Raw genomic sequence first — 17,368 nt, 5'->3', positions numbered from 1 at the left:
GCCACCACCAACGCCTCCCGTGCCGAGGGGCTGAGCGCGGAGCCACGTGCCCCGGCCACAGCGGAGCCGCCCGGGGTCTCACCTACCTTCGCCTGCAGGACGACCCGCCGATCTGCCCGGTGAGCAGCGCCGTTAGGGAGCACAACACTCTGCACGACATCCGCAGAGGCAGGCAGTGCCTGGAACGCTACGCTGGAGGCCCTTCGCGGGCAGGACCCAAGCGTGCCGAACACCCCGCGTGGGTGCAGAGCCAGGGCGGGTGGCTCGGGAACCACACCGCACAGGATCTGCTGCGAAACCCCTGTGTCGGCAAGGTCACCGAATGCCTTGATGTCATGCCATTTGCAACTCTGCTTTTAGCTGACTTCAGATCGAAATTCAGATACGGGAATCGGCTTTACATTCTACGTGACAAACACGTGTGTCACGGAGCACCTGTGTAGAAAGCCAGGCAGCCCAGCACCCATCAGCACACCATTTTCTGGTAGGTGTAGGCAGAAGGCCAGGAACGAGCCTCCTCACAGGCTGGCTGGAACCTCCAGGTGAACGCAGACGTCACCTGTCTGGTGACAGCACTTGGGAGGTGCCGGACACTCCAGCCAAGCACAGCCCTACAGTAACCTGGGCTTTCGGAGCTCTGGGCACCGACAGGCACAAGTACTGACTCCAGGGAGACATGAAGCACCTGGGCACCACGGCCCAGGCAGCTACCCGAGCCCTCGGGAACCCTGCTGCCCTGCACCTGGAGGGGGGAATGCCGGGGGCAAAGTAAGGACAGGAGCCTGCGCTTGGAGCCCTCCAAATGACTGACAATAAAAACACTGCCCCAGTGCCCGTTTTCAGATCTAGACAGCAAGAAGCGAGGACTCCAGGGAAAATCCATGTTTTTACGGTTTGTGATACTACCGAGTTTTTCTGGTGCCAATTTTAAAACACAGTCATGACCTCTGGAAAGAAGGAAAACTGCATTTCAGCATGACAATGTAGAAAAGAACAAAAAAAGGAAACTTGTTATTTTTTTTTTAGCTTGAAACACTAGTCAGGTTAAGAGAAAGGAGCAGAATTCTGGCAAGGACAAGAGCACTCAGACTGAGCCACAACACATTAATTAGGGCCAGTAGGTCATTAGAGCCACAGCTGTATAAACTAGGTGTATAATTAAGTTTCCACGCTGCTTTTTCACAACTGTATTTCAGTTTCTTTTGCGGAGGATGATCAGTAATTCATGAATTTAAAGAAGCAACAGCAGCAGCAGCTAAAAGACAGAAAATCTCTGACTTGCCAATCAGGTGCGACAAAAGATTACGATTTTGGGGAGGGCTAATTTTGGAAATACACGTGAGAAGTCTCGCTTTGTCAGCGGGAAGTACAAAGTGCCACCTGACAAAAACATTTGTGAGACGTCACTTGTTGACAAGCTGCTGCGCGTGGTTTTCTGGATAAGCATCCCGCACGTACAGTTGCATGGCAATTGTAATTTTTGTAGCAGGTGAAATACAAGCAAATGCAAAATTATACACTAGCATGAAACAGTTATAATACCTTATTTCAAACGTAAGCCTAGTGTACAAGTTACAGGGCATTTAAAAGGAGCAACTGCAAGACTTTAATTATAAACTAGTTCCTACCGTACAGTAGTTTAGAAAAATCAGCCGCTTCCAAGCTGGCAATATCCATATATAGCTCTGCTGCTGTTTGAAACAGACAACCTGTAAAGTTATCAACAACAGAAGAGGACCTCATGAAATGCTCAGAGACCCCACCGTAACCTACTTCTGTCCACTTCATTGAGGCACTAACTTGTTTTAAAACCCTCTACATTCAGTTGAGAAACTGAAGAAAAGAGTTTACGTGAAGATACTCTGACCCACGGGAGGAAAGGGGTGGCAGGAGTGGAGGCAGCAAAAATAACACAGTAAAATGCTGGAGCTAAACCCAGGCTAATGCAGGTGGATTAAAACACACAGGCAAAACGGCCAATCTTGTGGTTTTTTGGCCGCTTTTCGTCAGACAACAAACAGCTTGGCCCCAGCCACCGTACAGTGCTCTATTGCAGAATGGTTCCTTGCTGCATGCAGCCTCTGGTGCTGGCTGGGCGACACCATAATTTGTAAATCCAAGTGCAACTCTTCCCTCTTGTCACTACCGCCGTGAGACAGCATCGTGCTCTAACACCTACGCTGTTACGGCAGCGTGCACAGAAATGTTTAAAGAAGACTGCCCCGGCTACCGATGGCAATTACTCGGCCTTCTCCGGTTCTGGGGGCATGGGATACCAGTGAGTTTGAGATTCATTTTAAAAGCTTAGCACATCCAGCGTATACACTAGGTGCGGGGTTTTATTCTGGGAGTATTTGTCAAGATGCTCACTAGCTGTTTAAGGCAGGACTGCTGCAGGAGAGCTCATTTGGGGGGTCAAGCTGGGAGACAAGGGAAGACATGAGCCAGTAAGGAAATACGATGTTCTTTCGGTACAAACTGCCCCCATTTAGACCCTTTTCAGATCCCCATAGACACTGGAAACCTACAACCTGCAATCACAGACATCAGTCACGAGCAAAAGGTATAAAAGGCACCTAATTCTGTCAGAAGGAGAACATCCCTGCTACACTGACATCAAAAGGAATGCAGCGCACCTACGCTACCAGAGATGTCTAGATTTCAGCGGTGTTTTGTCCTCAAAGAAACAAGCCTGAACTACATGATAAAGCAAGGGGGGAAATGGCTGTTTGCTACCTCCTTACATGTCAAAGCAGCTGCGTTCAAACTGTATTTTAACTTCAGCGCGCCGTAATGAATTTCTAAGGGATTCCAGTGAAATAGATGGTTTATCCTATTTTTGGAGTGATCTCTTGTAATCCTGCAACACTCCTGAGCTACAATACCTTCCTAACTTCAGGATCCCAAAGGAAGTCATTAGTTATGTTGTATTATCAGCCTGGTGATATTATCACTACAAATATTACCTGTATTGATCTGGAGCCATGTCGACACGACTGAAAACCCTCTCTCAGATTAAGACATGAAAACCTGGCTTGCCAAGAGGTCGGGCACTGCACTGCAACCTCCGATGCGTCAGGCGGGCATTATAGGCAAAAGGAATGCCAGGTAATTAAGGACGCAGGAAAACGGCTTATTCTGTGGGGTAGTATCTTTAAAAATACCACGCTTCCCAACGTGGTCTTCAGATTTTCACCTGGTGGTGCAAGTCTTTGGACTAACAAAGATGGGCATTTTGCATGCTTTCCACAAAAATTCTTCAGGCTATCAAATTGGTGGGTCTGAAAGGGTCTTTTCCTCAGGGTAACGTATGTAAATACCAAGCAGTATTCCAGATTGTCTTTGTGGAAACATTCTCATTCCAGAATATATCAGTGCAATCTTCCTACTTACTTTAAATCACTTCAGGACACTGGATTAAACTAAATGGAAAACAGGCACTCTTTTCTGGAACAAGGATATCCTCACGTGGAGATAATTAGCACCTACTCCATGTATATGCAGATGGTTAGATGGTGCCTTTTTATGACCAATTGTCTTGGTAAATCACCGGCACATGTGAAGACAGTAAGAGAAGATGAAATTACACTACCTGCAATCAAAAACTAGCAATGGGAGTACTAACAAATTTATTTGACAGGTCCCAAAAAATACAATTAATTTTTTTTAGGCTCACTAACAGAATACTGCATCAAGGACAGGCAACAACGGAGGTGTGACAACACTGACTGCCTCGACAGGCCTGCAATCTCCGGATCGCTAGACTTTAACGTATATTTGCCTCAGGATAAAACCTGCTCCTTTCCAAGGTGCTGTTGGTCAACACCGTAACCTTACATTCCTCCTCCGGCGTCCCCGCCAGCAGCGCCCGCTCCCCTAGTTGTGCCAGTGTGACTGTCCTGGGGGACCACAGCGCGAACCAGACCCCGGCAGGCACCCGGGGCAAAACCAGCCGCTCTTTTTCCAGGGCTCAGCCCCAGCACCATGAGCAGCCGTACCAGCACAACTCAGGAGGTGGGGCGGTGCCGGAGGGGCGGCCGCCAAGGGACAGCCCTTGGAGACATGCCCTACAGCTGCAGGGCTGCCCGCTCTCCTGCCAAGATCCTGCCTGTCCTTCTCCCCACGCGACAGCATCGGGAACGACTTGTCCCTGCGACTGCTCCTCTGGAAGGGACCCATGCCCACATGGGCTGTGCACCTCGTCTTCCAGTTTGGAAAAGGAGAACTTTTCTGTTCCGTGGCACTTACTACCCTGCAGCAGCGTACGAATGCCATTTGCAGGAGTCTCGTGCCAATGCTGCAGCCGTCAGCTGGCCAAGAAATGACCCTGCAAGAAGTCGCCTTTCAATTTTGTACACATTCAGTTTTTCAGCCCAGCTAGTGTTTAAACTGAGCAGGGAGCCCTGGGGGCACGTGTAGGATTGCAGTCCCTATCCACAGGCAGTTCCACTGTCCTTCCTCCCCATAGGCAGATAGGAATGAGAGCGGGGGGACCTCATCCCTGCAGACCAGAGCGAGACGGGAGGATGCTCTTGGGGTGGGACTCGGATCGAGCCGAAGCCCCACAAGACCCTCCCTCCCTTGCTGTACTCTGCTTCCTGTGGTTTTTCTTAGCTGAGCATCATTTTAGTTATGCCCTAAAAGAAGATCAGAAAACACAGACTAATTACCAAACAAACTAAGTGGCCAGGGAGGAGTATGCACTCAGGGGAAAGAGGGTGGGATACTGCCGCACCAGAGGAGAAACTAACCCTTCTGCCTCTGCCAGCATCGACCTATCCATCCGCCGTAACAGCAACTGCCTACAGTTGGTTAGATGAGTGCGGAGGAAAAAGTGATGGCAGAGTGTTCAACCGCAGGAAGGTGAAGAATTAGAATCTCTGATTTAAATACATATGAACATACTCTGTGCTCCCCATCTGGATTTTATTTAATCTTTGGTAAAATCTGCAAAGCTTTTCCTACCCCCGTAAATCGGCTTAGCGTGCTCTGCAGAATACCTGCTGCTACCGCCGGCCCTGCAAAGGCAGCCGTGTAAAAGCAAGACACGTCGCGATTGTTCACACCAATGCTCTGAGCTTGTTCTTACTTTCCAGCAAGTAAAATCAAGATCAGCGTAGGCTAATGCTGTCCTCACTTCCATAAAATTCAAAAGGCGATGCAATAATAACCTAGGGAGAACGGTGTATTTTTAGGGTGGGATTACGAAACTCGCACTATGAATTTTAATCTCTGAAATGGTCATGTTCTTTTATGGGGTTCAGAGGCCTTTCTTCCTGGGAGTTTTGTACACTTCAGTCGTTTAACTTTTTTAATCTTCCTACATTTGGAGAGAGAGGAAAAAGTACCCTGCCTGAAACTTTTAGCATTAAAAAAACCCCACAACATTTTTGTCTAACGTAATTACTGACAGATTCCAATTGGAAAGCTGTTGCTTTTATTTTAATTTTATTAAAGGAGTGAACAAAGGCTACCCAAGGCACCACAATAAAATTACATTAACTGTAAAATTACATTATTAATTCTTTAATCTCACTTGAGGCCTCAAGCTGTTGCTATGTCCAATTACCCAGCTAACCACCTGTCAGAACTGTAAAGCTAGTTTAACATTACCTCCAGGACAGTTGTGTGCCCTGTGTTCAGTCAGGTCTGCCAGTGAATCGAAGTCCTGCTGACAGTTATCGCAGGTGTAAATTGACTCATCCTCCATGTCTTCATCTTCCTCATTTCTCTCTTCCTGGCTCGTCACACTGTTCCTCTCTTCCAGAGCCCGGCTGTCCTTCACTTCGCTCTCCAGCTCTCCTCCCAGGCCACCTGCCAACAGCAAGAACATTCTCTAAGTTTGAGAGGTCTGAAAAATAAGAGCTTTAAGAAGGATGTTGCACTTATTAAGATACATTTAATTATAGCCGCTCTCACATTATTCCCGACACCTTTCATTATATTAATGTGGGTTTTATATCATGCGGTGCAACAATTCTCAACTGTATTCTCCGCTGCTTAGTGCGAATCCTGCAAACACTCTCTCCTAATCTTCTCTGGTGGGTGTACAGCAGAAGCCTCTAACTCTCTGTCATATAAAGTTGTTAGTGTTTTATCACTTAACCAGATTCTCAAAGCTTCAAAAATTGGCAAGATTAATTACAGCCCGCAAAGAAAAGGCATGTGCTGAATTTTAATTCTCAGTGCTCTCCTCTCCCCACCGCCTCCAAGCCCCAGTATTAGTAACAACAAGAAAAAAGGGATCTGGCTGAAGACCCCCGAAGCAGACGTACACCCCAGGACGAGAGGCCCCTCTGAAATAGGGAGAGGCCCTTTGCTGGGCAGGGCAGCCCGCGTTGTGCCGATCTAGCCAACAGCATTGCATCCAACCTTCAGGTCTGTCAGGTATTTTTGGTCTTCGTCTGTGACCGGAACATCCTCGCCAAAACCCCACAGGTTGTCACGTGCATTAGTGTATGGGGAGACCGAGCTCTCCAGCAGCTCCAGGAACACCCTGGTGCAGGGGGCCGTGCACCCTGGGGACATGCAGGTGGCGGCTCCAGGCACAGGGAGCTCTCAGCTGGCAGCGGGAGGGAAGCACAGGCAGTCAGCCACAGTCAGACCCCCAGCACGCACTCAGCGGCCCATCACGAGAGGTGGGCTTGCAGCCATGGCTCCATGACTCCAAACGCTCCCCTGGCTCTGGTGGCCACTCAGACGTGCCTGGAGCCAGTCGTGCCCAATGGCTCTGTAGAGCACTGCAGCCGGCCCTCCGGAGAGGCAGCAGAGGTGAAAAAGCCCTTCTAAGTCCCTGTTGCCCTCCCAGCCAGGAAAGCATCCATTAGGTATGTTGGCCATGGCGACAGGGCTGTGGCCAGTAGCTCAAACAGAGATGCCTGCGTCTCTTCTGCTCGCATGTGCCACCAACACGGGCGATGGACAGGGCCGCAGGCGCTACGTCTGCACCACTCCACCTGCCCCCGCGGGCACTCGCACACCCTGCATTCCCGTGCTGGTGAGACCGGAACCTCTCAGAACGGAACTGCAGGCTTTTCCAGCAGCAGAGATCCTACCCCTCCGTGCGCTGGCTGACCTCGAAGGCCCGGGAGCTGCTCGACTAGAGCTGGGCAGGAGGGTGATGCCGCCTTGTTGGTTCGGGATGCGTTTGGGTTTTAAGCCATTAAGGAAACACCAGTGAACAGAGAGATGAATTGTTTCTAAAATTAGATCAGCGCCAAAAAGATTAAGGGCAACCAAATGCTGAGAACATGAAACAAATCTGAAAAATAAAGTTTATTAAAGATGAAAACCGGTTACCGCAAGCACTGCACTTCAGACCCAAAGGCTAGCAGGGCTCTGCTACCACTACCCCGCCAGAGCACATTTTACACCATCCTCTGCACTGCGCGTGGTGGCATAAATCTGCCCCTGTAAAATGTGCTCTGCGGTTTTCCATGGAGCACTCGTAACGTGACGTACCCTGTGAATTGCAATGGAAATATTAAAAATCAATGCCTGCTTGTGGTGTATCACAGCATCCCTCTTAGCAATTAACTGATCTGCACATTTTCAGGTTCTTTCACTGTTAAATTATACATACCTTTCTACTACAAAGTTTCCATTAAGGGCTAGATATTATGTTCATCTTAACAAATCAGATATGCCACTTACACAGCGGTAATGAATTTAAGGATTTGGTTATAAAAAGTATCACTCACTAAGCTCTCCATATTGTAACTCATCATCATAACTATGTTTATTCAATAAAATGCTGCTTGCTCATGCTTTAGAGATTCTTCCTTAAATAAAAATGTGTTGCAGCAAGAAAACGCACGATTCTGGTTCTCTTTATACGACTGCTTCGCCAAGTAAGTTACGTTTGAAGCTATGCTAGCTTTGCCTTACTTCACACATAATTCAATGTACATATTCAAATTATCACTTCCATTCTGTCATATTTACTTGGCCCACTTTTCCACAGCCTCTCATCCCAGACTGCAATCACAAACATTTTACCTCATTCAATCTTTTTAAAGCCTGTATGTCCTGACCATTTGATAGTTAATAAATCAGAATGTCAACTCTCTGGTTTTATAAGACAGAAACCTATAAAAATAGTCCAAGTATATAAATCTGATCTAACCAAACCAACTGCCACCGGCTTGCATGCCGCCTGCCAGCAGAGACCGCAGAGAACACCTCTGAACTGGTTTTGCCACAAAGAAGAAAGCTTTTAGGCAACTCCGGGGAGGTTTAAGGGACCTTCACTAATATTTTCAGCAGAAATACTGTCTTGTGACAGTTAACCTAAAGACCGGCTGATCTGGTGTGTACACTGTGACAAATTCATCTTTGGTTTTACTCCAACACTTCGTGACTACACCAGGGATAAAGCTGTTTGACAGAGTCCAACAATAACAAATAATTTAACACACTGCTTTAGGAAAAATAAATTGTACAATGTGAGATAAGAAAATAGATTCCTGACTGCAAAGCAAAATTCCAGAAACATTTTTTAATTCCCTACTGAATGGGAAATCTGATCCTTTAGGCAACTTTTCAGAAGTGTCATTGCTTGACAGAGCTGTATGTCAAATAACACAACAGTGAATCTTGCATAAATTATTTAGCAAATGCAACATTGCTTTAAAATGAGATTTTTTTTCTGTTTTCAGCAAGTTGAAGGAATTTTACATGTCTGCCACGCCTCAGTATTACTGTCCTTTGAATAACACGGTCTTCAGATTCCTCTGCCAAGCCGCATGCTTGGTGCCTGCCTTGTAGAAACCAAACACCGCTGAGAAGAATCTGGGGTGTTTCCTGGTTTTTTGACCTTTGTCTCCACTATTTTGACCACAAGCTGCCAGTGGGGCGTGCAGGGTGCGGACGGCCCTAGGGAGATGCTAGCCCCTTGCCTGGGGGAGCGAAACAGCCAGCGAGCGCCAGGGTGGTGATGGGAAAGGGTGGTCCATCCAGCAAGGAACGGCTTCAAAAGCAGCCCAGCTGCTCCCATGGTGAGCTCAGTTTCCCTGACGAGGACAGCAGGCTACGAGCATTCCTCAGGAATTCATCGCTGAGGACTTTTGCGGTAGCAGTTCACCAGTTTAACCTGCAATTTTCCTGCTGGCAAGAACTGCAGGAGCATCCCGCGCCAGCGCAGCCCCGCAGGACGGGTGCACGCAGGCATGAGCACACTGCCGAAGGGTTTCGGGTCACCATGGGAGGTCAAGGCACTTCTGGCACCAGGAGCAGGTGTGATTTTGGAGCTGGGCCTGGCTCCAAGGGGATGCGTCCATGAACTGCCACACAAAGGGGCTTCGTGGTGGCCAGAGCCAATGGCACCTTCTGAGGTCTCCAAAGATCAGTGGATCAAGCACAGATATGGGTATTAACTGATGACACAGCTTATTTTTAACATGACCTAGGAGATTAGTGAACTTGATTCAGTAGTAAGTAGTTTCTATCTAGATTGCTAAAAACAATTGACCTGTGAGGATTTTGCCCAGGGAACACCCCTGCAAAGGTGACACAGCACCATGGGCCAACAGCTCCCAGATGGCACCGGGACGCTTGTGCACAGCACAGGGGTATGGCCTAACATCAGCAGCAGAAGGCACCACCTCTTAGGATAAATTATTGCTAATTAATTCTAGAGGGAGAGAAAAGACCCCTGCATGTCACAAAACTGTTACCAATAATTTATAAATGGACCTGCCGTTGCTAACAATGGCTTTTAACAATTTTATTGCATGAATACGAGAGGATACAGTTTGAGACATCAGCCTTGAAAGTACACCTTGCTCTACCCAAACTGTCCGGAAACAGAGCTGAGGTGCTTTTTGGTTTTCTTTTTTTTTTTCTCCTGTCTCTCCCCCCAGCACAGTGGAAGGCCTGAGGCTTTACACAAGAAGAATATTTTACCCTATGACCTAAACAATCTGGCCAACAGTCAAGAATATGTTATTCTAATTGCCACTAAAGCTAATGTTGTTAATGACTCTTGGTTTTTCTGTAAAAGCCAGCTTATGCTCTAGAAAGTTACTATTTCAAAGGGGACATATGAAGAACTGGGAGTGTTCCTGCCTGACCTGGTGGTCCAAGGAATGTGGCAAACTTGGCAAAGCTGGAAAAGCGAATCCCCAAAGGCCTGGCTTGAAAGTTGCAGTCAGTAGAAATGCCTTCTGAGCCGTGTTCAAAACAGCTCTGTTACAGGAACAACAGGCTCCTAAAGCCAAATTTTTGAAAACAGATTACATGTACCTTGTTCGACTTGGGCCTCACTGAAGTCAAGAGCAAATTTCCACTTCCTTCAGTCCAACCGGGATTTATGGCATCGCTGCTAGGCTGGGGTTGTGCTGGGAGTGAGTGTGGCAAAGCCTCAGCCCTGGACCACGGTGCCAGCCCAGCTACCATGGCAGCAGCAAACTGCTTTGGGGACTTAGTGACACAGGACTGAAAATACAGGAAGGTCTGGGCCACGCTGAAAGTGCTGCTGAGGCCTACATGCAGTTTCCACTGAGAAACATGGGCCAGAGAAATTAAAAAAGGAACAAACCTCTTAGCTTATTTTTTCAGCTGTGGAATCAAACACGGACAGTTTAAACCTTTTATCTTATCAGCAAAATACGAGGCAAGCAAGCCTTTCTGTCCTTGTGCCAGAGGGCTTCTGGGGCTTTTCTTTTTCTTCTTTTTTCTTTTTTTTTTTTTTTTTTTTTAAGCCTGAGGACTTTTTAAAGCTGGGATTTATTTTAAATCTGGGATGGTTCTTTGGAACGTACTATGCAGTTAGCGCAGGGTCATGTCTAGTTTTAAATCCCTCCTGTTACGGGGCTTCCATCAAGAGCTGTTTCGTTACAGTAGGCGTATGCTGACTTCCTACGACGGCTGCAATCCACAGAGTGCCCCAAGTTACGTGTGCAAACCACCAACTTACGTGTGCAAATCACCGAGTTACATGTGCAAATCAAACCACCGCCTAAGCACGTGCACGCACACACACACGGCTGCCATCTGAGCCGCTGGAAGGCAAAAGGTAAAACGCAGAGGGGGAAAGAGGCTTCATTCCTCTGCCTTGGTCCAAAGTAAGAACAACTGAAGTCTCACAAAGGGCTACACTAATTCCTAGAAACTTTCCAGAGGTGCCGGACAAGTGACAGAAGTAAATGGCCCTGAAGAGAGAAAAGCCAATCGCTGGAGCGAGGGGTGCTGGCACACAACCCACACAGCTCCTGGGACTCGGCGGAGCCCCGAGGCGCCTACGCAGGGGTGCAGCCTTCCTGCCCCACGGCCACAGGGCTGCCGTCAGCTCCCCCGGCAGGACAAGCGGAAAGGAAATTCCTTCTATAATTATTAGGAAGTGAGAACAAAAGAAACAAATTACTTAAAGGAAAAGCCTAATCTGAACGTTCATTAGTAAACGTTTCGCTTGGTGTCAGATGGCAAATCAGCGTGGGAAGGGTGGCTACTTTTATGTGGTTTGTTACGTTTTAGTGTTGCTCTAGCACTGTCATACAGTGAGGGAGTCCAACGTTCTCTGTCATCTGTGGTCAAAGAAGGATGAATAGAAGCAAAAAAGCCACAAATGTTTCAGTAATGAAAACACAAACAAACCTCAGCTGAAATCTTCCCACAGGATGAGAAGTCTTGACTTTGCTGGGTAACCCTGTGGCTCTTTAATCTTTCAAAAACCATCTCTTTTAAGCACTAGCACCTTGAACATGGGTGTACGTTGTGTGTTACCTCCCAACGGGCATGGGCCCTAACGTGGTCCACTGCGACCATGCCCGCACAGAGCAGCCAAAAACCTGCTCCAGCCAAGCAAACCGGGTCAGAGAGCACAGACTGCGTCCCAGCCCTAGGACCAGGACCAGGTATCAAAGACAGCTCGTTCCGAACATCGAATCCTTGCTATGTGCATCAAAAGCAAGCAAGTTTGGTACTCTATCGTGCGGTGCAGCACAGGTCTTTCTCACAGTGTCAAACTGCATGGGGTATATATATGGAAAAGCAAAAAAAAAAGAAGCGTCTAGCTGGAAAACAAAGAGCCAGAAAGAATCACAGAAACATGGAATGGTTTGGGTTGGAAGGGATCACCCAGTTCCAACCCCCCTGCCATGGGCAGGGACACCTTCCACTAGACCAGGTTGCTCCAAGCCTCATCCAGCCTGGCCTTGGACACTTCCAGGGATGGGGCATCCACAGCTTCTCTGGGCAACCTGTCCCAGTGCCTCCCCACCCTCTGTGGGAAGAACTTTTTCTTGATATCCAATCTAATCCTCCCCACTTTCAATTTAAACCCGTTCCCCCTTGTCCTGTCACTACAGACCCTTGTAAAAAGTCCCCCCCCACCTTCCTTGTAGCCCCTTCAGGCACTGGAAGGGGCGATAAGGTCTCCCCGGAGCCTTCTCTTCTCCCGGCTGAACAAGCCCAATTCTCTCAGCCTGTCCCCATGGCAGAGGGGCTCCAGCCCTCTGAGCCCCTTCGTGACCTCCTCTGGACTCGCTCCAACAGGTAGATATCCTTCTGATGTTGGAATAATGCATGAAACACCACGATATATTCACGCAACATCAAATTGCACGGGATGACTACATGACAGAGCAGAGTGAGTGAGCACAGACTGCCACGCAATCCTGACGACGCTCAATCGCCACGTAATGCTCCTCGTGGGTTAACAGATCTGTGCATCAGATCTTGCCTTCCCTCAACAAGAGGAAAAACAATCATAATACCAAAAAAATTATTTGATCCAGCATGTAGTTAATGGTGTTGGCCTCCTAAGACTTACAACTTAATAAAATTGATCTCACTGCAGTACTGTAATGAAGAACAGTAGGATAAGGCTACCCTTGAACCATGAAAATTGCATATTGTTACCTCCTCGTGCCCTCCTAGGGCTACGGCCACTGCAGCCTCTCCAAGCTGTCGTTTGTCTGACTCTGACAGCAACTCCACCGACAAGTGGCAATGGTGGCCACAAGAGCTTCTTTTGGAAAGGCAAGGGAAGAGGGACAGTGCTCAGTGCTACGTACCTCTCTGGATAATAACCCACAGGATAAAAACACGGATTATACTAATACAGTTTTGTGTGATGTGTGTTAACAATAAAATGAAAGTCAGACTTTAGGAAGTGCACATGATAACATTTCACAACAGTCTTAATAAACGCCTGCATGTATTAAATCATATTAATTTCTAAGTAGGTGGAGAGTTCTCAGCATTCCTCTTCAGCTTAACAAAGAAAAACTATTTTAGTAGGGTACTGCACCTCCTTCTACATCTGCTTGCATACACACTTTAAGAGAAAGGGGTTCCAAGCTAAATGCCCGGTAATAACTAGCTAATTACACCACCCACAGAATTGTTAACGACAGCCCTGCACCCCCCAGCATCCTCCTATTAACTTACACCAACATTTCACAGGGAAAGTGTTCATCTAAGAACACCTTAAGTGTCTACCTTGAGTGTCTCCATCACACGCGGAACAGATCATACGTGTCAGCTGCTGGTGCGCAGTGCCTCGCTTCCACCTGAGCCACCTCTATCGATACGTGGTTCTTTCTACGGGCCGTAATTGCCCCGTTTCCTCCAGTGAAACCGAGACTTTGCGCCGTGCTGTTCTGCCACCGTGCAAATCCAAGCTGGCTGCTCGCACGCCCAGAGCAACTACCAGGAGCTACGCCTGTTCCTACGGATGGTCCCGGCCCTGTGTTTGCTCGGCCAGGGTAACTACATCCGCCATCCGACCTGCAACCCACCGGCTCCGCTCAGTCCATGATTTTTATATCACGCTCGCATACACAAACTCACCCTACGACCCAGGTTTTCCTGGATTTCAAGGCTTCCATAGTATCCTTTAGTCAAAGTGCTAGAGAAACCTTTTATTAAATGCTGCTAATTTTTTTATTGATCAAACTGTGCGCCATTTCATTTTCCATTATAGCCGAAATCTCCTATAGGAGCATTCAGATTAAGTTTCTTTATTCTGTCTCTAGTAGCATGTCACTTTTAATCAGTTTTTAGTTTCATTATTGCTTAAAAATTAGAAAGCGGTTTCTCCGTGCTTATTGCTTTAAAAGTTTAGTTACGGAAGGGTTATTAAACTTGGAAAATATACAGACAGGCGTAGCGTGCTAAATAAATTCCTTACTGTCTCTAACCAACTTTAACATTAGCTTTTTTGTAATTTTTAGCTTTATTTTCACTGAAAGACTGCTTGTAATTATTACTCATGTTCTCCCCAAACACTTACGTTACTAAAGTGTGAAATGTCTTCTAACACAAAGACAGTTCTCTGGGAAGTAATTACAAAAATGCATTCAGGGGCAATAATTTTATATTAACTGTCAGCAGCATACATCTTCTGAAAAGGCACTTGTTATGAAGGAATTATTTGTGCGGAATTTGAAGGCACTGAAGGCGAAGCAAAACTGCAGAAATGCATTAAACTGAAACTCCAGCTCCCTCATCAAGGGTCAGTTTATGTTTAAATCATTACCTTGAAGGCAACCCCACACCTTCTGAAGAGTCTATTAGAAAGACAATTTCAATTTATGCACAAATTGGATACAGTCTCCACTTTTCATTGTGGAACAATTTACACCCCCGTTTTAAGGAAATTTCTGAGCAGCTAATCAAAAAAGATGTATCTAAAAATTATGGACTTCTATTAACCTTTCACTGAAGACACTAAAAATACTTGCTAGTGATTCATGGGTAGTAACAAAAAATAGTGGCCTCAAAACTGACCAGGCATATTAAAAAGGTATCTGTGTCTGTAACGGATACAAGGAAAGATTTAATGAACATTTTATGGTAACTTTTAGCCTGTGGGCTAATCCCTCAGACCTTAGGAAGGTGAAATAACTCAGTGAAATTAAAAAAAAATAGAAAGAAACCCAGCAATAGTGATCAAGCATCATATCTCTTTAAAAGTGTTTTTAAAAAACTCCAGAAAGGGAAATCATAAAAACACCATCAAACAGTAAAATTTCCTCTTAATCTTACCTGCAGGTAATGTTTCAGCCTTTCTAGTGCTTTTACTAAAATGATTTAGATGTTACAATGCTACATGACAAATGCACTTACACAGCGAAAAGCGGACAAAGAGCCAAGTTATTATTATTTATTTGCATGCCAGCAGCAGTGGGATCGTGCTTTACAGTGCTAACAGCACACAGCGTTTATCAGCTCCTCCGTGTTTGGCAACCGGTTTAACGGTATAAAGGTGGGACGTGCACACTTCCCTGCCACAAAAGCGTGGCAGGTGAATGTTGGAGAATGCAGGGAAAGGCAGCGAGCGTGCCAGTCTGCAGCGTGCCACGGGTTTGGTTACGGAAGCAGCGCCTGACGGCAGGACTCTCCCCAGTTACTGGCCGCGACCCCCCAGGGACCCTGGCAGGGTGCCCTCCTGCCCCTCTGCCCACTGGGGCTGGGGAGCAGACCCCTCTTGTACGCCGAGCTCTCCTCCTCGGAAAGAATGGGCTCAAAGGCCAGGGGAAGGGCCTGGTGCACCACAGTGGGCTGTGGCGGGGCAGTGCGTTAGCGGACGGCAGAGGCGAGGAGGAAGGCACCTCTCCTGCGTGCATCTGCCCGCAAAGCACAGCCTCCATCAGACGAAAACGTCCCCATCCTGCTTTCCACCATGGCTAGTTCCCACTCCGTTTGCTACCAGGGATGTTCCACACCCAAGTGCAGACAACAGTTACCACCACTTTTTCACAGTATCAACTCCTCATGCTCTTCCAGTGTCAAATAGCAATTTGCTTCGCAGATCTCCGTGGCATCGGAATCAGTGTGCCTGCACAGCCATCCAGACTTCCCCGCTCCCACCCCCACGAACTCCAGCTCACTGACTCCTGACCTGTAGTAGCTGTGCAATGCGTTATCTGCCTCTGGAAACAAGGTTATTGTCCACTTCCAGATTCTTAGGGTGCATCTGAAGGGGAGGAACTGCCACCTTCGGTTCCCATAACGAGGTTCAAACCGGCATGACCCAAAATGCATTTGTACGCAGAAGGAAATGGGTGTGCAGCGAGCGTGGGCGTCAGAGTGAAGGGCGCTTCTTCGTAAGAACGCGCTTCCACTCCCTGACATGCAACGGTTAAATCATACTGACCATCGGAATCTAAGAAAATCCATGCACATTTTCAGCACAAAAATGGTACTTAAATTTTAATTAGGTATGTAAGTATTTTAATAAGGCACAGCTTATAGGCTTTCAAGTCTCTGTTGAAGACAAGTGTCCCATTTCCAGCAGTTCCATGGAATCCCACTCACACCTAACACCGGACATCTTAATCACATTTTAATTCATAGGCATGGCAAAACCTTCCTTTTCTTCTAAGGAAATGGTGTGAATGATATTTTTTTTTTTTTTTTTTTTTTACTTTAAGGTAAAGCCAGATATCTGTAAAACTTAAATCTATGGCTCCCTGAACAGACAGAAAATTCAGAAAGCTTAATAAAATTCACCTGTGACTTGTTATTGCAGCTGCATATCAAATGCAAAAATAAGGTATTGACTGGTTCTGCTTAGAATGGCAGCTGCTGGAACTCATGATTAAAATAAACCTGTTGGTTTCTAAAGAGAGAAAAATCACAGATGATGTAATTTACTGTGACAAATGTGACTGGTTTTCATTTCATGAATCCCCTTTATCTCATTCAAGATGCAGATGCCTTTGTTGTTCCTCTATAAGGACCAGGACTGTGAACTGTCCTTAAGTTCTGGCCGCTGAAGAAGATTCCCGTACACAGTGTGTAACAGCCTGCAGCGTACACCCACGGGAGCGAGATGCAACAGGAAAGCAGAGCAAGGCCTCAATACAAAATCCCCTCATGTGTCCCTGAATATAATCCTGTTCAAAATGCACTTTTGCCACGTATAGGATATAGATTTGTTTTAAACCTATGCTGAACCCAAACCTACAGGATCGTACAGGTAGCATTTGCATTCATCTTTTTATAGAATCATAGAATGGTTAGGGTTGGAAGGGACCTTAAAGATCACCCAGTTCCAACCCTCCTGCCATGGGCAGGGACACCTTCCACTAGACCAGGTTGCTCCAAGCCTCATCCAGCCTGGCCTTGAAGATGACCGACAAAATGCCTACAAAACCCCCAAAACATTAGGACTGAGAGACAAAAGACCCATAGCACTCTACAGATCATCAGGAACCAAAGCGTGGAATCGATACAAAAGGAAAAGGTGGACAACAGTGGGAAAAATGTATTGGAGCAGAAAGAAGAATACACTTGGGCAAATTAGAGAAAGCAATAATTATTTCACTGACCCTCTCACAGGTCTCGCTTTGCTTAGAACCTGCTTGGATCGTTTTCTTGTGGGAAGGACAAATATGTGGCTGAAGGAACATATGGAAAGGAC

General features: G+C 46.9%; 1 protein-coding gene across 1 annotated transcript; it reads right to left on the bottom strand.

The window, feature by feature from the left end:
• Window positions 1–2,318: 2,318 nt before the first annotated feature.
• On the bottom strand, window positions 2,319–5,940 carry LOC104508121 (zinc finger protein 423-like). Its single transcript, XM_010149636.1, has 3 exons — window positions 5,898–5,940; window positions 5,614–5,814; window positions 2,319–2,531 (listed from the first exon to the last, which is right to left on the bottom strand). Exons 1-3 carry the CDS (start codon window positions 5,938–5,940, stop codon window positions 2,500–2,502), a joined length of 276 nt encoding a protein of 91 aa, XP_010147938.1. The 3' UTR covers window positions 2,319–2,499.
• Window positions 5,941–17,368: the final 11,428 nt, after the last annotated feature.

Source organism: Eurypyga helias, unplaced genomic scaffold (genome assembly GCF_000690775.1).
Source record: "Eurypyga helias isolate BGI_N326 unplaced genomic scaffold, ASM69077v1 scaffold3674, whole genome shotgun sequence".
NCBI lineage: Eukaryota > Metazoa > Chordata > Aves > Eurypygiformes > Eurypygidae > Eurypyga > Eurypyga helias.
Note: the sequence above shows the minus strand (reverse complement) of the source record. Positions and strands in the feature narration are given on the sequence as shown.